The sequence below is a fragment of the Desmodus rotundus genome, chromosome 3 (assembly GCF_022682495.2).
Source record: "Desmodus rotundus isolate HL8 chromosome 3, HLdesRot8A.1, whole genome shotgun sequence".
In the NCBI taxonomy this organism is placed as follows: domain Eukaryota; kingdom Metazoa; phylum Chordata; class Mammalia; order Chiroptera; family Phyllostomidae; genus Desmodus; species Desmodus rotundus.
The window spans coordinates 62,915,919-62,941,199 of NC_071389.1; the positions used below are offsets into that span (position 1 = coordinate 62,915,919).

At 36.6% G+C, this 25,281-nt stretch overlaps 1 protein-coding gene and 1 pseudogene across 1 annotated transcript; one reads left to right on the forward strand and one right to left on the reverse strand.

Moving 5' to 3' along the window:
* The first annotated feature begins 1,180 nt into the window (after positions 1-1,180).
* On the forward strand, positions 1,181-22,378 carry LOC128780549 (calcium-activated chloride channel regulator 1-like). The gene is made up of 14 exons (XM_053921227.2): positions 1,181-1,339; positions 2,383-2,523; positions 2,722-2,869; positions 3,228-3,336; positions 4,879-5,059; positions 8,576-8,803; positions 11,653-11,877; positions 14,073-14,250; positions 15,397-15,500; positions 15,874-16,098; positions 16,384-16,654; positions 17,211-17,378; positions 17,984-18,223; positions 21,095-22,378. The coding sequence occupies exons 1-14, from the start codon at positions 1,181-1,183 to the stop codon at positions 21,433-21,435; spliced, it is 2,718 nt and encodes a 905-aa protein (XP_053777202.1). The 3' UTR covers positions 21,436-22,378.
* A 396-nt stretch (positions 22,379-22,774) lies between these two features.
* On the reverse strand, positions 22,775-23,803 carry LOC128780576 (glyceraldehyde-3-phosphate dehydrogenase-like; annotated as a pseudogene).
* Positions 23,804-25,281: the final 1,478 nt, after the last annotated feature.

Genomic DNA, 25,281 nt, shown 5'->3' on the forward strand with positions numbered 1-25,281 from the left:
CTTTTTGTTTTATTTGGTTTTGATTTTTAAACAGGCCCTTTTTATCTGCTCTTTTTTTTTTTATTGTTGTTCAAGTACAGTTTTCTGCCTTTTCTCCCCACCCTAGCTCTCCCCACCTCCCTCCCCCATTTCCACCCTCCCTTGTTATTGTCCATATGTCCTTTATAATTGTTCCGGTATACAGGAAACCATTCCACACGTGGGAAATGTAGCCCAGCCCCTACTCGGAAAAGCCAGTGGGGATCGAGGTCCCGCACACAGGACCCATGCCCATGGACAGGTTCTCCTGTGGGGAATCAGGCCTGCATTGTACCTAGGACACTATGAGGCTTGCTTTTGCAAAGACTCCCCCACCCTGGATTGGGCAGCAAGTGCTTACTGCATATCTTTAAAGTAACTTCCTAAAATCTGTGCTAAACCTCCCAAGTATGGAGTGTAGCCAGTTCAACCACTTTTCCCTTTACATTTGCAAATATCCTTCTTCTTTGATGTAATTAGCAACATTCTCTCCTTTGTTTTCTGTAAAAGGTAACCACCCAAAGTGAACCTGTGCATAGTCAATGAGGACCATTCTCAATGTAATGTGCCCAGAAAAGCAATAGAAGCCTGTCAAGGCAAGGGTCTGTGTGCTCTCCTCTTGAGTAGTGGCCGAGCTGTCCCTTTTCCTGCACAGGACTGTGTAGTCTGTGTGAATTTGTCCATTGCAGCCACAACACACAGATCCCATGGGCCAGGATCTGCATCTCCTGGAAAGCCTTCACCCTTTTCCCCCATTATCCCCTCCCCTCTCCCCTCTGATCATCTGCTCTTTCTCGGTGCTTTTCATTTCAATTCTTCATTCTTCCCTAGAGGGCTTTTCCATAAACAGATTGAGGAGGAAGAGGAAGTTGAGGGGCCACTGCAATGAGGGCAATGTCTACACAGTAAAAATAGCTGCTCCATTCAATGAGTACTTGACACCTAAATTGTTTTAGAAACTGTAACAGATGCGTTCATCATAATCCCCATGGTGATTTAACAACTAAATCTTCAGAATGAGTCAGATAAGGAAGTTCATCTAAATATTTTAGTAATGTATTATATTTATGCAAATATTTCAATCTAGAGTCAAATTCCCAAGTTAAGCAGATACATAAATACTCTCCTTACATTTCCAACAGGTTTAATGTACCACGCAGAAATGGTGCACAATCTGACTGTTATTCTGTTCCTAGCTTTACATCTCTTGCCTGTAGTGAAAAGTTCAAAGGTAAATTTGAATAATAATGGATATGATGGCATTGTCATTGCAATTAACCCCAGTGTACCAGAAGATGAAAAACTCATTCAAAATATAAAGGTAAGAAAGACAATTTTATTATCTACTTATTTTTATTTCAATATGTATTTTCAGCTCATGTTGATTGTCTAGTCACATATACACGCTCACAGTTACAACTTTCCAAAGTTGCTTTGACTGTTCATAATTGACAGAGTATGTTTCTAAACTGTCAAGATTAATAGTTGCTTAGTTTAAGTATGATTTATTATACATTAACAGTATTAGTCATTCCCCTAATGAATTACTTAAAGGCCGAATTACTAATAGTTTTTTCAACTTGCAAAACTAACAGAAAGACCTTAGAGCTAGTGGACAATATTTTCAAATTTTATCTTTATAGAGTTACTTTCATAATGTTTAAATAACTAACATTTAAGTCCTAGAGGTTCAATATCTTATACATTTTTCAGTTGTTAATTGAAAAAATTGCTAGATTTATTTTGTTATCTTCTCATAGGGAGTGTGTTCATAAAAGGCAAAGTTTTACCAGCAGTAATGGAAACAAAAATACATACATCTCATTGGTTTCAAGTTCCAGTTTTGCCATTTATTGCAGAGCTCAACAAATCATTTCTCTCATTTATACAAGGGTATAATCTCTGTTCTTGACCATCTCATGGAGATATTGGAGGTTCAAGGAAGATAGTACATATTAAAGTGCTACATAGAAATAACACAAATAAAATGAGGAGGACAAAAACTATGAAACTTTAAGCTCCCAACCCAATTATATGCACCTTCAGTGGATTGATAAGCAATTTACCAACAGGCTCCCAGTCTTAACTACCTTTATATCTCACCCAGCACCCTCACTGCCATCTCAGAACCATAATGCTGAATGCAGGTTTACTATATAAGCTAAAAAAAAATAGAGTTGCTTTTTGAGTATATGAAAATGAGGAGTTCAAGGACTAAAGAGATATAGTAAAATTCAACATATTTCTCAACTAAGCTTTGCCAAAATAGTTGGGGAAAGCAAACTTGGTTTTGCTGCTTCTTGTATGTATACACACTTTTATGATGACAAAATTGTTACCACAAGGTATTTTAAATTTCGTCAGGAAATGCTCACCGAAGCTTCTACTTACCTATTTAAAGCAACCAAACGAAGATTTTATTTCAGGAGTGTAAGCATTTTAATTCCAATGACCTGGAAGTCAAAGTCTGAGTACTTAATGCCAAAACAAGAATCATATGACCAGGTAGGATATTTTTCGAGTCCCTAAACTGTTTCTTCCTTCTTCTGTGCTTTTTAAAAATTCATACTCATAATACTTAAGCAATTACTAATCCTACTTTAATAATTAAATTAGTAATATTCCTTGCCTTAATTTAAATAAAAAATTCCTTTTTATATTGCTCTTCAGATCTGTTCTTGACTTGTTTATTCTGACTTTTAGGCAGATGTCATAGTTGCTAACCCTTACCTAAAATATGGAGATGATCCCTACACACTTCAATATGGACAATGTGGAGAAAAAGGACAATACATACATTTTACTCCAAACTTTCTTTCGACTAATAATTTGCCTATGTATGGATCCCGAGGTAAGGATTTCTATTTTATACTTCTATGTTTAGTTACTCTGGAAAAAAATATTATACTGTGATTAAAGGTATTGTAAAAGATTTTTTAAAGAGAAAAATAGGTACTAATTAATACCTTTGTCTGGAAATATACTATTCATGTTCAACCTAATTATATTTATTCTTCAATGAGTGTATAATATTAGTCATTTACTGATACTAGCTCATTTCAACATGTTTGGCTTAATGAAAGTTGTCAATTTCTAGAGTTCCTTGACTCAGTTACATCAGGGATATGGAGCAGGGAGACTTAAAACATAAGAAAACTGAATTAAAACATTGTAAATATAAATTTATAAGTGGCAACATTCTCTCATAGGCAGAGTATTTGTCCATGAGTGGGCCCATCTCCGATGGGGAGTATTTGATGAGTACAATGTGGACCAGCCATTCTATATTTCCAGCCGCAACGCTATTGAAGCAACAAGGTATTGTTGTACTGTACAAATCTGTCTTTAAAGTTTTTCACCTATGACTTTTCACTTTTTTATACGAGGCAAAGAAAGTCTGTCTCAGTGGCTGAATGCTCAGTTAGTTGCGATATCCAACCTACTCCACTATGTATAGGTCCAGCTACTGGGGATTCAACCTTGGAATCAAGAGCAATCAGAAATTGGGAATCCTTGAAATACAAATAAATGTATTAAAGTGGACTAATGTTATGAAATTTAACATTAGCACAGAATGGAAGTAAATTCTGCAGATAAACAGGAGCTCTTGGGAATCTTTTATGGATACCTAAGTCCCCATTCGCTGCCAGGTACTTGACAATTATCTTACCATAAAGACTGAACAGTTGAATGCACAAGCATGGCCATGCAGGGGTTATCTTCATTTCCTCTTCAGTCTGGCTCAGTGGTTTTCAAAAATGTAAATTGAAACATGCTGTAAATGCAAGACCACACATGATTTTATATGTATGCTATACATGCATATATACACACAACATCTATATAGCAATATAGATATAGCATATATACAAACACACCTATATAGATATAGATGTGTGTGTATATATGTTTGTGTGTGTGTACCATTCATAGAAATTTAAGAGGGCTTTTGATGCGGACCCTGGCCAACAGGGTCCATGTGTTATGGTTGCAATGGACAAGTTACACAGACTCCTGTGGAGAAAAGGGACTGTATGACGCCTCTCTAAGTGAGAGAGAGGGCCACCACCCCTGCCTGGACAGACTTTTATTGTTTTTCTAGGTACATTACATCAACGATGGTCCTCACTTACTATGCACAGGTTCACGTTGGGTGGTTACCTTTTACCGAGAACAAAGGAGAAGATGTTGCTAATTACCTCAAAGAAGAAGGATATTTGCAAATGTAAAGGGAAAAGTGGTTGAACTGGCTACACTCCATACTTGGGAGGTTTAGCTCAGATTTTAGGAAGTTACTTTAAAGATATGCAGTAAGCACTTGCTGCCCAATCCAGGGTGGGGGAGTTTTAGCAAAAGCAGGCCTCATAGTGTCCTAGGTACAATGCAGGCCTGATTCCCCACAGGAGACCCTATCCATGGGCGTGGGTCCTGTGTGCAGGACCTCGATCCCCACTGGCTTTTCCAAGTGGGGGCTGGGTTACATTTCCCACTGCCACGCAGAATGGTCCCCTATAGTTTTAATCATGATGTTGACTCTCCCCTCCCTACGAGGAAGCAACTCCTCTGTATCTCTTACTTCATTTAATCTTCACAAAATCCCTCTGAGTTTCACTTAACATACAGGAATAAGAGAGTTATTGGTCACATTAGTGAGCAATGAGTGCTAATAAATATGAACTGACATCATTGTTCTTTTTGAAACTGGTGATAAATAAGGGTACGACATTGAACCTACTCTCTCAAATGTTTGGTACATGACCAATAGCAATTATCATTGAGGGAAAGATTTTAGGTTGGTGGTCTTTACTCATTATTTCTCTGGCCTTCATTTATAAATGTAATCTAATTTTTTCATCATAGATGTTCAACTCAGATTACGGGGATTAATGTGGTTCTCCAGAAATGCCAGGGAAGCAAATGTATAACAAGGCCATGCAGACGTGACTCACGGACAGGGCTGTATGAAGCAAATTGTACATTCATCCCAAAAAAATCCCAGACGACAAGGGAATCCATAATGTTTATGCAAAGTCTCAATTCTGTAAGTGCATTCTTTTACAAGTCTCACAAAGGAACTCTTTGGGAAAAATTGATTAGGAAGCTGGATTTTCTACTATGAAACTGTACACCAGAAGAAAAGAGGGAAATTACTCAATTAACAGCCATTTTCTCCAGCCTGTGTCAGGGAGCATCTGAGAAATATTCCATCCTTTCTTGTTGACCTGTTTCTTTTCTGTAGATGTAGAATTGTGCCCTTCTCATTGGCGTCACATAATTTCTTATAACATTCCTTTCTTCATTTGACTCTGTAGACTTGTGTCTAAAACTACCACCTTACTTTTAATCCTCTCTTCTAAGTGTTAGTCATAATACTTCTGCAAAGTAATTCATTCTGTAGTTTGGGAAAGTCCTCACACTAAAGCACACCAACCTAGTGCAAATGATGTTCTGAAAACATATATGGTTCTGTCTCTACAGAACAGACTTAAAGAAAAAACTTCACAATCACCCAGCAGACCAATTAAAAATTAACAGCATGATAATTCAAGATCCAAAGTTAATTTTGACCAGAAATATCTGGTTTCAATGTATAAAGCTCAGTGCATAAGAACAAGTGCTTTGGAGGCAGATCAATGTGATATCAAAACCCACTCTGTCATCCTCAAGCCTCAAGGTGTCACTGTGCTTGAGCTGCTAAATCTGAGATGTAGTTCTCTCATCTTTTCAACGGCAGTCATCAGACTCACTTCACAGCATCATTGTAGTTAGGTTTATGAGAGGTAATATAAGTAAAGTATTATCATAGTGCTTAGCACAGTGAGTAAAAAGTAAAATTTTAATTTTAAAAATCTATAAAATATTTGGAAAATCGTCAGTTGTTTCTTTCGCTGAATAATAAATCCAATCTAAATTAATGCAAACATTATAGGTACCTAATAAATGTTTCTAAACAGTAAAAATATTTTAAAACATGGAACAGATGAAAGCTATCAAAAACAAGTGAAAATAACGTATATTATTTCTATATCGTAAGACTAACTTCTTTAAAAGAAGCAAATTTTCATATACCAAATCACTAGCAACAACTACTTCCATAAATGGACACATTTAAAGGTCTATTATTGCCAATAAAATTTTAAATTATTTTGAAGTATAGGGCATTAATGATGAAGGACTTGAGTACAATATAAACATTTTTTTTCCTAAAAGTTTTAATGAAGCGAATTTGATATTAAAGTTGAAATTATTTTGCAGCCTCATAAAGCTCCCTCCTGGAAATATCTGAAACATGGTTAAGAAAATTCACTTTAACCTGCTGAATCTGGATCAGCAAAGACCAGCCAAAGAATTCAGCATCCAGAGAGACATCAGATCATGTTACACAAGAGGACAATTGGAATATGGACAGTTTGTGCTAAACCACAAATCCCAAAAGCACTTGACTGTTAGGAAATAACTTGTGCTGCTTACCTGGGAGATACACAGTAATGAAGAAGATCATGTAGCTGAAATAGAAAGGGCAACTAATTACATAAGATATGGCACAGAGATAAATACTGCAGTTTAACCATGCATCTTGTCCAGAATAACACCAACTTCTACTTATCTAATCTAACATGGACGAAATATATTGCATATCATCTATACCTAGGGTATAAGATTTGACCCAGGAGGGATATGATCTGAAATATTGAGTCTTCAATTTTAAGATTCCATTCCCTTAAACTTTATTATCCCCACTTTGTGCCCAGCACTGTGTTAGGAGCTGGAAATACAGAAATAACTAAAGAGATCTGTTCATGAGGAATTTAGGTGAGAGAGGAAAAGATACCAGAAAAGTGTACATGAATGTAAAATAGAAAGAGATACAAACCAAGTGCTATGAGAGTATAGCAAACACCTCCAACTGAAGATGAGAAAATGGTTTCTAAAGATAAGAGGTTTGAGCTGGGATTTGAAAAAAAAAAGTATATGAATTTGCCAAAGCAGAAAGGGAAAAGGTATTCTAGGCAAAGAAACAGGTTTTCAAAAGCAAAGAATGGAAAAATACAGGAACGCCATGCATTACTATACAAGTTGAGTACTGCCCAGACTATTTACTCCATGATCACTAAGATTTTAATATTTATTAACACAGTTTTCAGGTAGATAGCAGTAAAAGAATGAGGGGTACTTTTTTTCTAATTTGCACAAACTTTCCTTCCCTTTTATCCATTTGGTTAGCAGAAACCCTTATGAAAGTTTTTCCCATACTCTAAGGAAAGGAAAAAGTTGAGTGTGATACAGCAAAGAATACAAGGTGAGCAAGAAGCAGAAAATGAGTGGAGACTAATCAACCAGAGGGGCTGGAGGATGGGGACAACGAGGCTGGGGGTGGGGTGAGCAGGGAAAGGGAAGGTGCAAGCAAAGGAACACAAATAGAGGATTCGTGGGCAGGAATAAGGAGGGAGGATTAACTGTGGGAGTGGGGGGATGGGGTAGGGGTGAGCAATGGGGAAAAAGGCAGGACAACTGTAACTGAACAGCAACAACAAAAAAAGGCAACAAATGAAATTGAAACAAGAAACTGGGATGAAAACTAAGGGGTTCAGATATATCTTTTCAGATCCAGACTGAAAACGTAATTGGCTTAATTCTTCCAGGAAGATAATCCTACTAACTGTGAAGGATGAAGTGGAGTGAGATAATAGTGGAGGCAGGGAGACCAGCTGGAAGGCCACAGCCAAAAGCTGATAAGAGACCTGAAGACCCTGAATAAAAGCAGTGGCAGTCAGTGGCAGAGGAAAGAGACTAGACCTCATAGGTGTTCATATCAAAAAGACTTGATTGTGAATCACTGCTATGATGGAAATCCATAGTTTTTTCCCCATCCAACACATACAACCCTTTCTGGAAAATGTAAATCAGAACCATATCAGAAGGAAAACAAACTCCTAAAACTTAAAGAAAATGTATTCAAATTTAATAATGTATTTCTAAATCTGAGTTTACAGCTGAAAATTTAGTATTGGGAGGACATTTTAAAAAATGAAATGACACATAAAAGTATTTCTTAGAAGCTGAAGCTTACTACTGCACGGTGAATTCCTCCCTGAATGCTGCACAAGCTTATGGGAGCATTTGTCCAAGTTACCCTATGTTTTAAACTTGTAGGATTTTCAGATCCTATAGCAATGAGACATCATTTGACAGAATTACTGCATAAAATTCACCATTTGCAACTGAAAGAGAAGCTATTGTATTTCCTCATTTTCCCCACATTTTTATAACTTTTATAGGAGTACTATTTTATTTATGTCAGCATTTCCCAGAGTCAGTAACAATCGTGGCTGTTAGAATATCTGTTCTCAAGCTTTTCAATCTTAGTGCTTTTACCTTGCTTCCTCTCCACTAAAGTATACAAAATGGATGTCAGAATGTTAGATTGCAAAATTATTTTTAATTGTCAGGAGATAAAAATCTGTGCAGTATGTATATGACAGCCTACTGCGTATTTGGAAAGAAAGGTAATGCCTTATCAGTCATCATAATATCATCTTCTAATTGATTTTCCGAGGTGACTGAATTTTGTACAGAAGAAACACACAATACAGAAGCTCCAAACCTACAAAACAAAATGTGCGATCACAGGAGCACATGGGATGTCATCAAGGACTCTGAGGATTTTCGGAATGCATCTCCCATGAAAGGAGCAAATTCACCCGCTCGTCCTACCTTTTCTTTGCTCAGATCCAAGCAGCGAGTAGTCTGCTTGGTACTCGATAAATCTGGAAGTATGGCTTCGGTAAGACTTTTATTTGTCAGCTCTCTTAAATTAAGTATTTAAGCTAATAGAAATACAATTTCAAGTTAGACTCACTTTTACTAAGGTAATTAAAAAATATATTTATTAATGTAATCCATTTTATTATAGTAATTTATATACACAAGTGCTAAGAGATATATTAAAAAAGTGTGGAGAACCAAGATGGCAGTGTAGATAGACACAGTGCGCCTCCTTGCACAACCAGAACTGACAGAAAATCGAACGTCAAGGAAGTCTGACACCAAGGAGAGAAAAAATAAACATTCATCCAGACCGGTAGGAGGGTCGGAGATGGCAGGGGGGTGGAGAGGACTCGCGTTGCTGTGGCGGGACCGAGACTGGCAGAGTGTGGGATGAACGGGGCAGGCAGTCTGACCACTAGCAGACCCTGCGGCCCCACATTCGCTCACAGATAAACCGAGAGGGCCAGACTCAGAGTGGCGGGAGAACAGGGCAGGCGGAGCAGCGGGTAGCACCTCGAGACCCCACAGTCGCACACAGATTAAACCGGACAAACGGCGGGGAGCGAAGCAGACCACGTAACCCAGGGCTCCAGTGCGGCGAAATAAAGCCTCAAACCTCTGAGTGATAACACCCGTGGGGGTTGGGGCAGCAGCAGGAGAAACTCCCAGCCTCACAGGAGAGGTCGTTGGAGAGACCCACAGGGTCCTAGAGTGTGCACAAGCCCACTTACTCGGGAACCAGCACCAGAGGGGCCCAATTTGATTGTGGGTAGCAGAGGGAGTGATTAAAATCCAGCAGAGAGTGGAGCGGGTGCCATTTCTCCCTCTCGGCCCCTCCCCAACATACAGCATCACAGCACAGTGACCAGCGTTACCCCACCCCGGGGGAACACCTAAGGCTCTGCCCCTTAAAGTAACAGACATGCCAAGACAAAAAAAAAAAAAAAATGGCCCAAATGACAAAACACTTCAAAGCTCCAGAAATAATACAACTAAGAGAGGAAGAGATAGCAAACCTATCGGACGCACAGTTCAAAACACTGGTTATCAAGACACTCACAGAATTGGTTGAATCTGTTCGAAAACTAGATGAAAAAAGGAAGCCTATGTTAAGAGAAACAAAGGAAAATGTACAGAGAACCAAGAGTGATGCGAAGGAAACTGGGACTCAAATCAATGGTGTGGACCAGAAGGAAGAAAGAAACATCCAACCAGAAAAGAATGAAGAAACAAGAATTCGGAAAAATGAGGAGAGGCTTAGGAACCTCCAGGACATCTTGAAACATTCCAACATCCGAATTATAGGGGTGCCAGAAGGAGAAGAGGAAGAACAAAAAATGGAAAACTTATTTGAACAAATAATGAAGGAGAACTTCCCCAGTCTGGCAAAGGAAATAGACTTCCAGGAAATCCAGGAAGCTCAGAGAGTCCCAAAGAAGCTGGACCCAAGGAGGAACACACCAAGGCACATCATAATTACATTACCCAAGATGAAAGATAAGGAGAGAATCTTAGAAGCAGCAAGAGAAAAGGACACAGTTACCTACAAAGGGGTTACCATAAGACTGTCAGCTGATTTCTCCAAAGAGACCTTACAGGCAAGAAGGGGCTGGCAAAAATTATTCCAAGTCATGAAACACAAGGGCCTACATCCAAGATTACTGTATCCAGCAAAGCTATCATTTAGAATGGAAGGGCAGATAAAGTGCTTCTCAGATAAGGTCAAGTTAAAGGAGTTCATCATCACCAAGCCCTTATTATAGGAAATGTTAACAGGACTTATCTAAGAAAAAGAAGATAAAAATATGAACAGTAAGAATGACAGCAAACTCACAGTTATTAACAACCACACCTAAAACAAAAACAAAAGCAAACTAAGCAAACAACTAGAACAGGAACAGAACCACAGAAATGGAGATCATATGGAGGGTTATCAATAGGGGATTGGGAGGGGGAGAGAGTAGGGAAAGGTACAGAGAATAAGTAGCATAAATGATAGGTGGAAAATAGACAGGGGGAGGGTAAGAATAGTGTAGGAAAAGTAGAAGCCAAAGAACTTATAAGTATGACCCATTGACACAAACTATAGTGGGGAAATGTGGGAGGGAGGAGGTGGGTAGATTGGAGTTGAGTGAAGGGGAGGAAATGGGACAACTGTAATAGCATAATCAATAAATATATCAAAAAAATTTTTAAAAATTTTAAAGTGTTATAGTAAGGTTATTGAATTATGAATAATGTTTGTTTTTTAATTTTTAGTTCTAATAAACTAGAAATAATATAATTAAATAAAAAATAAAAATTATCCATAATTCCACCATTGAGCATATGTCATTCCAGTCTTTTTCTGATCCATGCATTTCTTTTTGCTCCTCAAAAATATGATTACATTTAATATACTGTTTTATAATATGAAATTTTTACTTACTATACCTTAAACACTTTCCACGGGAAAAAAAAATATTCCGTGGCGTAATTTTTAATGATTTTATCTTATGCACATACCATAATTTAGTCAAATAACTCCTCGTTATGAGATATTTTGGAAATTTTCAAATTATTACTGAAAATTACGTTGCAATGAACATTTTTGTATACATTTTTTAAATATTTCCTTAGCAGAAATTCCTGAATATAAAACTGTCACATAAAAAGGTATAGATTTTTAAGGCTTTTCCAAGTAGAACATGCCTGACTTCTAAAATTTTTCTTTACTATTACTTATTTTTAGTAAAATGAAGGAATTAAATTCTAAAATACAGTAATCAATTATTATCATGATCTCTGGCCCATAAACAACTTTTTTCACCAATATGACAAGATTTGAGGAGACTCAGCAATTGTTCAAACATCTTTTTCTTTCAGGGAGACCGTCTCTTACGAATGAATCAAGCAGCAGAACTATACTTGATTCAGATCATTGAAATGGGATCATTGGTTGGGATGGTCACATTTGATAGGTTGGCTACAATCCAAAATAATCTTATAAAAATAGCTGATGATAATGCTTACCAAAATATTACTGCAAATTTGCCTCAAGTAGCTGGTGGTGGAACTTCAATTTGCAAGGGACTCAAAGCAGGATTCCAGGTAAAATTTTAACAATGTTTTCCTAAATATCATTTGTCATGTAACATCGCTTTTAATCTTGTCCAATCACCTTTGAACAAGGGTCAGCAGCTCACAGGTTTTTCATTTAAATAATTGTTTTTAAAAAAGACTCTCCTACATCTGTTGTTTAAAGCTGGAGCCTCTCTGTGTTGCACTGGGGAGTGGTTGAGTAAGGGAAGAAAAATCCAGCATCTACATAATCATCACGATTTTATTGAGGAGCTCACCATTTGTTTATCACTCCCACAGTCTGAATCTCTATGAGTAGAAAATAATGCTATTGAGAGGATTAGGCAAGGAAAGAAAAGTAATATTTATGTATTATGGGATAAAGAAAACCCAGTTCATTGCGTTATATTGATAGTTAACAATCTCAAAGATGGAGGTAGTTCCTCAAGCAGTACAGTATCAAACCCAAGACACACAGTGGAAGTTTAATGAAGTAAAATTGTGAAATCAAAAACTGGGAGCTACTGAGAGCCTCTGGTCTCATTTAGCCTATATTTAAGCCTATTTTTAAGCCTATTTATTGTTATTCTTTAAGTCACAACAATAGTAAACTGCTTTCCTTCACTGATCACTTCATTGACTCAGCTAAAACATAGAGATTGTTACTCTTATCCAGAACACTAATTAATCCCATTTCTTACCTTTCTTCATGATGTCTTTCTGTTGGAAAGCATACTAGTTCTAGCAGGCACACAAACTCTGGACCCAGGCAAACCTGGGATTCTGGGTCTATTATTTATTAGCTACATAACCTTGGGCAAGTTACTCAACACAGAAACTCTCAGCTTTCTCAACCAAGGAAATGTGGAGAATAATAGTACCTATCTCATTTAATTGTGAGAATTACAGCTGAGGAAGTAGAGATGGCAGGATTGAGCAAAAGAGGAAAAAATTTTTAAAAATTATGAGAATTGTGTAAGGTAAGTGCTCAAGAAAGAATTGCTATTATTATAATAACTATAATTCTCATTACATATATACTATGTTTATTCACTTCTAAAATATGAACGTACTGGAAATGTGTCATAATGTTTGTACATCTTGGTTCACACATGTTTTTCATCTGTTTTGATATATATCTAATATTTTGACCACAGAGTCTATTGCTGAATAGATTTTATCAAATCACATTCAAAGCTATAAATAACTCTCAATTACTTATGTAATTAAACCATATAAATATATAAACATTTTACTTACATAATCATTATAATAATAAATAAAATTTATTGAACATACACATTATTAACTATGTTAAATGCTTTACATGCATGATCTTATCTTGCCCTTTCCATTCCTTTTTTACTTGGGTACTATTACTATGCTCACTTTGCACCTAAGGAACCTAAGTTTCGGGGTAGTTAAACATCATTCTCAAGGTCATATAGCCAGTAATTGGCAGACCTAGGATACAAAACCTGGTCTTTCTCACTCCAGAGTCCAAAATGTTAATCACTACACAGAGCTATTTATAGAACTCTATTATGTATCAGAGAGAGAGAGACTGACTAAACACTAGCTATTTTCCATTCAGCAAATGGACGAGCCGGAATTTACCCTCAATTTGTTTGACTAAAGATCTTAGTGAATACTCTTCGTAGAAGTCAGGAAAAGACAAAAAAAAAATACTAGAAAAATTTATGAATTTCCTTCTTTATAGCAGGTCAATGTTTTTTCCAGCAAATCAGGAGACTCTTCAGTGATCAACTAAAATGCCTAAAAGGAATATGTCACATCACTTAACCTTGCACATCTTGCACATTTGCAAATGCTGTCTAGTTGGCAGCCTTCTTATACTGCCTGGGTCATGTACCTCTGCCCCAAGAGTCTCCTGGGATAATAATAATAGCTAACATCCACTGAGTACTTACTACGAGCTAGGCATTGTTCCAAGTGTTTTATTCTTCCTCTCTTCAGTAGTTTGAGTATATTTGAAAGGAATAGAACTGTTAACACCTTATCTTTGAAAGTCTACAAGACCATCGTACATTACACTCATTTCCATGCCAGCTCAGCCTGGAATGACAATGAAAAAAAGTTTCTTTTTGCCTACTCGGATGCATTGGCCTAAAGACTTCTCTAAGACTAAAGAACAAGTTTATTTTTAGTTTGAATTGACTTAGATATGATATTCTGTAATGAATAGTTTGGTTTTTCACTATCAGGCAATTATCCAAAGTAACCAGAGCACTTCTGGTTCAGAAATCATATTGCTAACAGATGGGGAAGATAAGGAAATGAGCTTATGCTTTGAAGAGGTGAAGCAAAGTGGGGCAATCATCCACACCATTGCCCTGGGACCTTCTGCTGCCAAAGAACTGGAGACCCTGTCAACTATGACAGGTAAGCCTTTGGAACATAGTTTGAATAGAAAATACACTACATTTCAGTCTCTTCCATTCCAAGGGCTCTTTCTCCTTAAACTATAAAACGGATCAAATTTTTCCTATCCCACAATTTAACCTTTGTTACTTCCTTGTCCTTGTTTTTCAAATTAATATCTTTCCTTTTCAACCCCTCATTTCTCTCCATTTCTACCTATATTGACTTCTAATATTAGTCAACCTTTGTTACCTTGCTTCACTTCACACCACTTTCCACCATTACATCCAAATTGAAACTTCTTTCCAAATGGTTCCTGATGACTTACTCAACTGCAGTTCCCAAATTCTTTCTCAGCATCTGTCCTGCTCCGTCCTACAGTAAAGAGTCAGATAGCCCTATTTCATAGAGGAAGAAATGGAAACCTAGAGAGTACAAGGTTATGGTTGGAGTCCTGATTACCAATTCTTGCCCTCTGCAACCCATTCTTTTCCATCTCCTCACACCTGAGTAATCTCCCTCTGCATTAACGCCTGTGGTATTTATTTTCTGTACTTAGTTATTGCTTGATTTTAATTTGTCATTCTCTAATTGTTTTGGTATGTCTTAGACACGACTAAAATATAAGCTGCTGATTCAAAAAATTGTCATAAATTTCACCCTTACAATATTTTTCAGTGATTAGATCAGCTTCACCAATGTGGCAGGCACTTGCATTAATGATTGATGTAAAAACAATATTTTTTCCAGCAAAAAAGAGAAAGAACTCATGGACACGGACAACGGTGTGATGACTGCAGGAGGGAAGAGGGTGGTGGAGGTGGAAGAGGGTATAAGGGGGAGAAATGGAGTGAAAAAAAGTAGGATAAAAAATAAACTATTGAAATAAATAAATAAATAGAATTTGGCCCATTCCTTAAATTTTCTTCATTCTAACTTATTTTAAGCAAGGTTTTATTTCTTATAGGATTATATCTTGGTCACTGATGTTCTAAAAGTTCCTAAGGTTCTGGGAAATTCATTTTTTATGTTTAAAATGAAATTTTAAAATATATTTTAAGGTATATTAAAAATATGTATTTAAAGTATATTTTAAAGTATACTTTAATCAGAATATGATTTGCCATTTTTAATTAACATTCAAAATTATATAAAATTTCATTTTAGGAGGACTTCAGTTTTTTGCCCATGAAAAGGACATAAATGGCCTCATTGATGTTTTCAGTAGAATTTCATCAAGAACCGGCAGTATTGCTCATCAGGCTATTCAGGTCAGCATCTCAGAAATATTTCGTGCCTTTTCACTTTGTAGTAAATGTCTATCATACTACAATGTAACTTCTTTCTCTAATAAATAACACTTTTGCCTGAAAACATTTCAGGTATGAAGAAGGAACACATCCTTAATGAATTTGCTGTTATGCATATTCAGCCACTTTTCTTAGAGCCACTTTTTCTTTTGATTCTTCTATTCTTTATAATTATAAATGCCTTTTATTTGCAAACTTTCCTAAAATAATTCTTAGGTATTTTAATTGAAACCTTAAAAATAAATTTAGAATTCCTCTGAACTGACCAAACTTTGAAATTCTAGTAACTATAATAACAAATCAGTTTTATGTGTTTTTTGTTTTTATGTAACAGTTGGAAAGCAAAGCCTTGACTGTTACAGGAAGGGAATGGCTAAATGGCACAGTGCCTGTGGATAGTACAATTGGAAATGACACTTTCTTTGTTGTCACTTGGACAATAAAAAAGCCAGAAATTCTTCTCCGAGATCCAAAAGGAAAGAAATATAAAACCTCAGATTTCAAAGAAGAAAATCTATATATTCAATCTGCCCGTCTTCGAATACCAGGTATTGCAGAGGTAAGAATATTCTTTCATTTTTTTTAATGATTTATCAATCATTTTTGAGAAAAAATACAGATAACATTTTACACATTGTCAATATTAAAACAGCGACAGATCATCCGCCATAAAATAATTAGGAAGCCAATAAAATAATTAGGGATTCATATCCATATTATTTACTACCTTATAAAATCATGTATTAAAATGGTTGCTATTACTCTGTTAAATTTCTAAATAATTTTACATTCCAAATGGAGTAGGAAAATATTACAAAATCTCTCAAACAGATTTTTTTTTCAGACAGGTACTTGGACGTACAGCCTTCTAAACAATCATGTGAACTCTCAACCACTAACGGTGACCGTGACGACTCGAGCAAGAAGCCTTGCCACACTCCCAGTAACTGCAACTGCTCACATGAGTCGAGCAACAGCGCAGTACCCCAGCGCAATGATTGTTTATGCGCGAGTCAGTCAAGGGTTTCTGCCTGTTCTGGGAGCCAACGTAACAGCCACTATAGAATCTGAAGGTGGACATCAAGTAATTTTGGAACTCTGGGACAATGGTGCAGGTAATAAGAATCTGCATCAACTTCCACTGAGCTTAAAATTCTACTTGAGTCGTATCACTTAGAAGTCAATGTTTCCTGTGTATGCTAATGAATTGTCTGTTCGAGTGAACTAAATTTAATTTTAAAGATTTTAAGATGTTTTACTCAGTTACCATGACTAGACATAGACATGAGCACATTTATCTTCTTTAAATTTTATGAATAATTTTACTTTTCCAGTGGAATTTAATAGAATTTTTCTCTATTTTCATTAGTGTCATTATTTTGCATATCCTTTCTCTAGTTTAGTTACATTTTCCTTATTTTGTTAAGATTTCTTTATGAAATAGTAATAGCTAATACTAATGGAATACTTAATATGAATTGTGCTTTTCCAAAGGGTCAGCAAGTGGCCACACCAGGCTCTGAACTGAAGCAGAGTGATTCCAGGGTTCATGTACTTAAAACACTGTTCTGTACTCTCTCCTAAACTGGTTGTTACCACTAATATTCGTGAGCAGTTGGGATTGCCATTTTCACTCTTTTGAATGGCTAATTATTGCATTTCAATATCAAGGTGCTGATACTATCAAAAATGACGGCATCTACTCAAGATATTTTACAGAATACCGTGAAAATGGTAGATACAGTTTAAAAGTACGTGCCCAGGCAAGAAAAAACACGGCTAGGATAAGTTTAAGGCAACAGAACCAAGCTCTGTATATACCAGGCTACATAGAAAATGGTAAGTGATCTTAAAATAGAAATGTATCCTTTGTTAAAGTAAATTATATGTGTCAACTATTGAAAATATAATGTACTATGGAAAACCTAAGTAATAGTTATAAGATCATCATGTTTCAAAACTATGTTTGTGTAATAGACCTAGCATTGGGATATGCTTCCAACGTGTTCTGTTTACATCCCCCTCAGTTCCTTTCATTTACTTTGAAAAAAATTTACTGAGCACCTCCTATGTGGGAAGCATTGTGCTAGATGCTAGAGCTACAGAAGTAGTAAATAAGACACCATCCTTGTCCTCAAAGAATTTACCGTAAAGTGGTAAAGATAGGTTAAAAGACAGTTCTCATTGCATAATGTCTCTCACCAACTTTAACCTGACACAGTAAAACAAGCTTTTTCTCACTGAAAGCTATTGCTTTTTCAATGTCTGCTATCAATCCATATTAATCCTCCACAACTCCAAGGGAGATTACAAGATAAAAATACACATGGCAGTATGACAATTCTATGACAATCTTATACATTGTCAATATTAAAACAGCGACAGGTCATATGGCACTATGACACAGAATATGGCAGTATGTCACAGAATTCCTGTTTTGTTAGGTCAAATTACATGGAACCCCCCCAGACCTGAAGTCAAAGAGGACACAGCAAAAGGTGAAGTAGAAGGCTTCAGCCGACAAAACTCGGGTGGGTCATTTACTGTAACAGGAGTTCCTCCTGCTGGTGATCACGCTCAGGTGTTCCCACCCAGTAAAATTACAGACCTCAAGGCTAACTTTGAAGAAGATCATATTCAACTCTCATGGACTGCCCCTGGCAATGTCCTTGATAAAGGAAGAGGTAAGTTTGATATTACATTTTAAAAATACTAAAAGAAATTCCATTGGCTTTCATTACCTAAGCATTTTCTAATGGCCTATTTATAAATAACATGTGTGGAGGGTCTACTAAGGGCCATTATTCAGCTATTTTTCAGGTGAAAACCGAAGCTCTAAGAGAGTATTAATTGTTCCAAATTTTTTCTATATTTAATAACTTACAAGTCTAACCCACTCTTGTCAGAGGCTTTTGGGCCCAACTGCTTCTCACTATATGAACCGTCCTAGAAATTACTTTGAGAAGATTGTTAATAGCTTTCTGTTGCATTCTTTTTTCCCTAACAAGGAAATTTTTTTTCTAAGTATTTCTGCACTTGTACAATTTCATTCATTCATTGACTCTGAATTTTCAAACATACTAGGTGGCTAGGAAACAATGCCTACTTTCAGCATTTGGTTGAGTGCAGAAGACAATTTATGCAAGTAAACAAATGATTTTACAGAATGTGATGAGATATGTTATTATAAGCACAGAATGGTATGGCAGCACATTGGAAGGCCACAAATTCCTGGTTGTCAGTTAGAACCACAGGGTATATCTTAAAAGGCTTCCCAAGGAGGTCTATCTCTGACCTAAGACTTGAAGAATGAGAGAAGTCATCCAAGTTAATTGAAGAGAGAGAGGAGAGAGGAGAGAGGATCACAGGCAGAAAACAAAAACAACAAAAACACCTCAACTAGTTTGAGAGATTTGGCCATGAAGTTTGAATAAAGTTCAATGCCAAAATATCTCATTCATTCAAGGTTTCTTACAATAAATTGCTCTCATTCCAGAAGTTTAAGTCACTTTTTATCTTTGCTTTAAATTTAACTGAGTTTCATTGGTATGTACTGAATGCCTACCACATTCAACTATTGTACTAGACCAGTAGGTTCTCATGAGATAAAGCCGCTCTTGCAATTTTCCCTTAAAGATGGAAAAATGAAAACTACTATATGCATCATCAATATACACAATATCTCAGGGGTTGTCAGTGCTGGAAAGCCACACATTCAGTACTCCTTGTCCTGGGTTACAATAAAGCCCTCATTGTATATTCTCAATAGAAAAGATGCTTTTTAATCTTACATTCCCCACATAGCATTCTTCAAAGCTGTATTTATTTCTTTTTATCATCATTATATACGGAAAAAATCATTCTAAAGCCAAAGAAAATACAGAAAAATCATGAAGAGCTTTTTCTACTACAGTGTGGAAAACTCATCACACAGCTTCTGAAATACAATATTTTTCTATGTTGTGACCCTTAAATATAAAGCAGAATTTTAAAAAATCTAATACTTCTACTGGAAACATCTAAAATGAAATTACCTGACCAATTGTTTAGTTCTAACTACCATTCAGTCAAGACCAACTCCTCAGTTCAAGATTGGGTTCATAATAAATATCCCTCAGGCTGACTATACAGACTAAAAGAAGGAAGAATGCATTGCATATGGACACCGAGAAAGGAAGAATTTCACTGTGTTGAACCACAAATGCCTAAACTAGGTGAGATCTAATCTTCATTCCTCTGTAACAAATTAAAAGAGGTTGCAGAGGCTGTCAAATACCGCCCTCTAGTATTGAAAAAGTAGGTAGTAACGGTATTCCAAAAAATAAATGAATGTCTATATAAATCAAATAAATTACTTACCATATTTTGCAGTGTATAATGCACACTTTTTTGCTCATATTTTTGAGGCAAAAATATGGATGCACATGATACATGGGTAGTACTAATTCTGCATCTATATAAACATTTAATTCTGTTTTTGAAAATTTTTATAAATTTATTTGCACTAAACTGACAATTGCCCGGAAGCAAAAGCTCAACAGATGAGAAAATTCTCCAGAGGATGGCAGTTTTACAGCTTATTTCATACATGAGAATCAAAGGAGGATATGTAAGGGGGAGTACATGAAATTCATTGGTAGAAGATTAGGGAGGTGGGAGAAAGCAAAGTGAGGAAATCTCTGTGACTGGATAAAGAATGAAACGGAGAGACACTTTTACCCTGGTGGGTACCGGGTAGTTAATAATGAGCACTTACAGCACACAGAGTTGGTATGCAGGGGACAGATTACAGTGTGCGGTTCTGGTGTGGTGGGTGTACCCTGAGGGGTCTGGAAAAGGAAAGTACCCTGACACTCCAAAAGCATGTTGTTTTAGATGTCATATATAATTCTCACCACTAGACTAGTAGGCATTCAGTAAATACGTGTTGAATTAATATACTGACTGAATATTTTATAGATAAGAAAATTGAAGGTAAAAAATGGTTAAATAAGTTTTTCTTAGTTACACAGCTAGACAGTAGTAGAATTAAGGTATCAATCAAAGTCTGCCTAACTCCTAAGCACTTAAAATTAGTATACATTCCAGACTCCCTGCCTCCTTTTGCTCTTTATCCTCATCCTTGTCTTCCTGTCTAGTTATCTGCTCTCTTTTTTTCCCCTCCTTTTACTCCATCTCTCAGCTTACTGAGAAATAATACGGATGTGGGGTACTAAATGTCTTTACCATACTTAACATTATTGTGTCCTTTGTTCTAACTTAAAAGAGGATTCAGCCATTCATATTTCTATTCTAAAAAGAAATCTAGATTCTGTTTCGAGTTACATAATTTTATATAATTTTGAATAAAATTCCTTGTAATTACATAACTAGATAAAAGTTCACGTATTTGTCCTCAAAATAAAGAAGATGGAATAACCAGATAATATTGAGATTTCCATAAGCAAAACCTAGTATACTATACCTTTCTGATAGGGCCCTAAACATAAGGCAGTGTGGTGGCAATATGGCATCTAGTGATTTTAATATACATGAAATGTCTATTTGTTTTCCAGCCAACCGCTACATTATAAAAATAAGCAAGCATCTCCAGAAGCTCCAAGAACATTTTGACAATGCTACATTAGTGAATACTTCTAGTCTGATACCTAAGGAGGCTGGCTCAACAGAAAATTTTGAATTTAAACCAGAACCTTTTAAAGTAGAAAATGGCACCAAGCTCTATATTGCAATTCAAGCCATCAATGAAGCCAATCTCACCTCAAAAATTTCTAATATTGCACAAGCAACCAATCTTATTCCTCCACAGGAGCCCAGTGTCCCTGACCTGGGACCCAAGATTTCTGCAATCAGTTCAGCAATTTGGGGATTCGTTGTGATTTTATCTATATTTTAAATTAGAAATTATATTAAAACTAAAATTTAATGTTATACGTGTTTGGTAAACATTTATTTAGAATTTAATTTGCTATCTTGTCTATTATAAAACTCTTTGTGAGATGAAACTGAATGTACATGGGTAAATTTCCTATTACTTGACTCTATTAATACTAATGAGTTGCTAAATGCGTACCAAAATGAGTATGCTATTTCTTATCTTCGAAAAATAAATCTCTTAACTCAATATAAAAGAAGAGGCATATTGTATTTTTAAGAAACATTTTAGAGTATGCTACAAACCCATTTGGTATATGAACAAAACCAATTTATCTGACCTATTTGAAAAATATTTATGTATCCACAATAGAAATAATTTTATGGTAGAATTATTTAGGTCTTATTCTTGGTTCTGAATGAATAATTTATACTTACATAGTCAAAAAAGACTATAAAGATAACTTTTAAAGATAAATAGTCTAAAGAAGTAAGGGTAAAATGTGCTTTTTATCATTAATTAAAAGTGGTATACCAAAGTTTTGACTCTAGGCATGAAATGACTATTACATAGCAAGAATGCTTTTTTGTATAAATTGTGTAACATCACAAGAAGTCCTGTTTACATTCTGAGATCATTATTAGGTCCTCAGAGTATCACCAAGATGCACCATCAGGGCAGGAATTTTTTTCACAGCTGCATCCTCAGCATCTAGAATAGTACTCTATGAGTTGCAGCTATTCAATAAATATTTGTTAAATAAAGTAGTGAATATTTTAATACCATCAAAGAAATCAAAATGCCCACAAAACATGATGTGCACATAGTATTATGAGGACTTGATATAAAGAAAACTAACTACTTAATATCAGTGATCTAAATCAACTCAGCATTTCAAGAAATTAATTATATCATGTTAACAGAATTTGTAAACTATCTAATAAAATGTAAACTAAGCTATTAATATAGTAATAGTGTGATTTTTTTCTGAGAGAAACCAAGACTAAGGAACAGAGAATGACAGTTATATTAGAGGAAAATCCTTTGTTTATAAGCAGAAAGATTTCAAAAACTCTTTGAATGTCTGAAAGGAGGAACCTATATATCTGGAAAAATCAGAAACAAAATCATACAACATTAGCAAATCTAATCCAGAATATATAAAAATATACTACTTTTTTTATTGGCTGGGTGCAGTGAACTTTATTGATAGTGCATGACAAGGCAGGGCTCCCTAAGCCCCTCCCCTCTTCAGGAAATCTAGGATGGAAACTGGAGGTTAGGAGATTCTCAGTGTGTTGGAGGATCGGTTTGGGGTAAGGACTCCCCAGCAGCTGAGGGTCTCTCTTCCCATTGTGGTCCATGGGGCTCTTACTCCTTGGAGGCCATGTGGACCACAAGGTCCACCACCCTGTTGCTGTAGCCAAATTCATTGTCATACCAGGCAATGAGCTTGACAAAGTGGTCATTAAGGGCAATGCCAGCTCCAGCATTGAAGGTGGAGAGTGGGAGTCACTGTTAAAGTCGCAGGAGACAACCTGGTCCTCGGTATAGCCCAGGATGTCCTTGAGGGGGCCCTCTGATGCCTGCTTCACTACCTTCTTGATGTCATCGTATTTGGCAGCTTTCTCCAGGCAGCAGGTCAGATCCACAACTGACACGTTGGGGTGGGGACACGAAAGGCCATGCCAGTGAGCTTCCCGTTCAGCTCAGGGATGACCTTGCCCACAGCCTTGGCAGCACCAGTGGAAGCAGGGATGATGTTCTGGACAGCCCCTCGGCCGTCACACCACAGCTTGCCAGAGGGCCCATCCACGGTCTTCTGGGTGGCAGTGATGGTGTGGACTGTGGTCATGAGTCCCTCCATGATGCCAAAGTTGTCATGGATGACCTTGGCCAGGGGGGCCAAGCAGTTGTTGGTGCAGGAGACATTGCTGACAATCTTCATGGAGTTGTCATACTTGTCATGGTTCATACCCATCACAAACATGGGGCATCTGCAGAAGGGACAGAGATGATGACCCTGTTGGCTCCACCCTTCAAGTGAGCCCCAGCCTTCTCCATGGTGGTGAAGACACCAGTGGACTCCACAACATATTCAGCACCAGCATCACCCCATTTGATGCTGGCGGGATCTCGCTCCTGGAAGATGGAGATGGACTTTCCATTGATGACAAGCTTCCCATTCTCAGCCTTAACCGTGCCTTTGAACTTGCCGTGAGTAGAATCATACTGGAACATGTAGACCATGTAGCTGAGATCAATGAAAGGGACATTGATGGCAACAACGACCACTTTGCCAGAGTAAAAGGCAGCCCTGGTGACCAGGCGCCCAATATGGCCAAATCCATTCACTCCGATCTTCACCATCGTGTCTCAGGATTGAGGCTGGCACTGTGCAGGAAGACACGGCTGTCTATTGAACTGGAGGAGCAGAGAGCCAAAATATACTACTTTTTGACCAAGTTGGATTTATCCCAGAAGTCCAAAGATGGTTTAATATTAGAAAATCAGTGTAATTCACCACCTTAATAGATAAAAACAAAAATTATATTACCATCCCAATACATGTGTAAAAGTATATAATAATTTAACCATCATTCTTCATTACAAATGAAACCTTTGAAAACTTTATTTACTTGATATTATTAACCTTAGTGTCCAAACATTATCATTTAAAATGAAAAAGAAGTATTAAATCTTCAAGTAGGGATGAGAAATTAGACACCAGAGAAGGAAAATTCTAAATTCCTATGAAGATAAATCACTTAAGAGTCTATAATTCATTTTTAAGCTATTACTGATTTTGAAAGTCTCAAAAGGTCTGAAGATAATTTATTCTCATCTACATGGCCACTGTACTGAGAAGTGAGTGATAGAACTTTGGCAGTCCTGAAGAAAGTAAGATTCCTATGCAATAAGCAAAAAAAGGAATAGAAGATACAATAATTACAAAGAATGAAACAAAACTGCAACTATTTGCAGGTAACATAGAAAATGCAATAGAATTAACAAATAATTAAAACTTTAACGGAAAAGAGTTCTGACAAAGTTACCAGATACAAGACCAATTTATAAAAATCAGTGGTGCCAGTCTGATATGTAAAGAGCTTCAAAGACATCACTCCCATCCTCACAACAAAGAAAAAAGCTGAATAATTGAAAATCAACAATTCTTTTTAGGTGCATCAGAGAATTAAGGTCACACCACACTCTGCTGCCCCAAGTTAGAGGAACGGGCGAATACAGAGAATCACAGGTTACCAGGACCAAAAGTCTGCCAGTGAAGCTCAAGCTATAAATGATGATTTGCCAGAGGCTCAGTGTGGCTAAGCTTGAGGTTAAAACTCCACGAATAAGGACAAGAATTACAGCAAATTTCAGAAACCATACAAGCAAGAAGAGGGTAGAGTGACATATTTAAAGTGTTGAAAGAAGAACCACCAATTCCTCTGGATTTACATACATCAAAATTGAGAACTTCTGTTCACATAGAAAATCACAGGTGAAATTAACAGTAACAGACCAGAAAAGATATTTGCAATGTTTAAAACCTGCCAAGAAATTAACATATGGCATGTATGAAGAACAGCTGCAAATAAATAAGAAAAAGACAGGAAACCTCAATAGAAAAATAGGCAAAGGATATAAGTGGACAGATCATTTAAAGAGAAGCCCACTGGCAAGTAAGTGTAGAAATCAGAGATGTGCACCAGAATCAGAGAAATGACAATTGCAAGAACATTGAGCGCAACACTGAGTTCCAGTGTGGGAAAATAAAGCCTCAAACTACTGATTGAAAACACCTGCAGGGGTTGAGGTGCCAGCAGGAGAAACTCCCAGCCTCACTGGAGAGTTCGTTAGAGA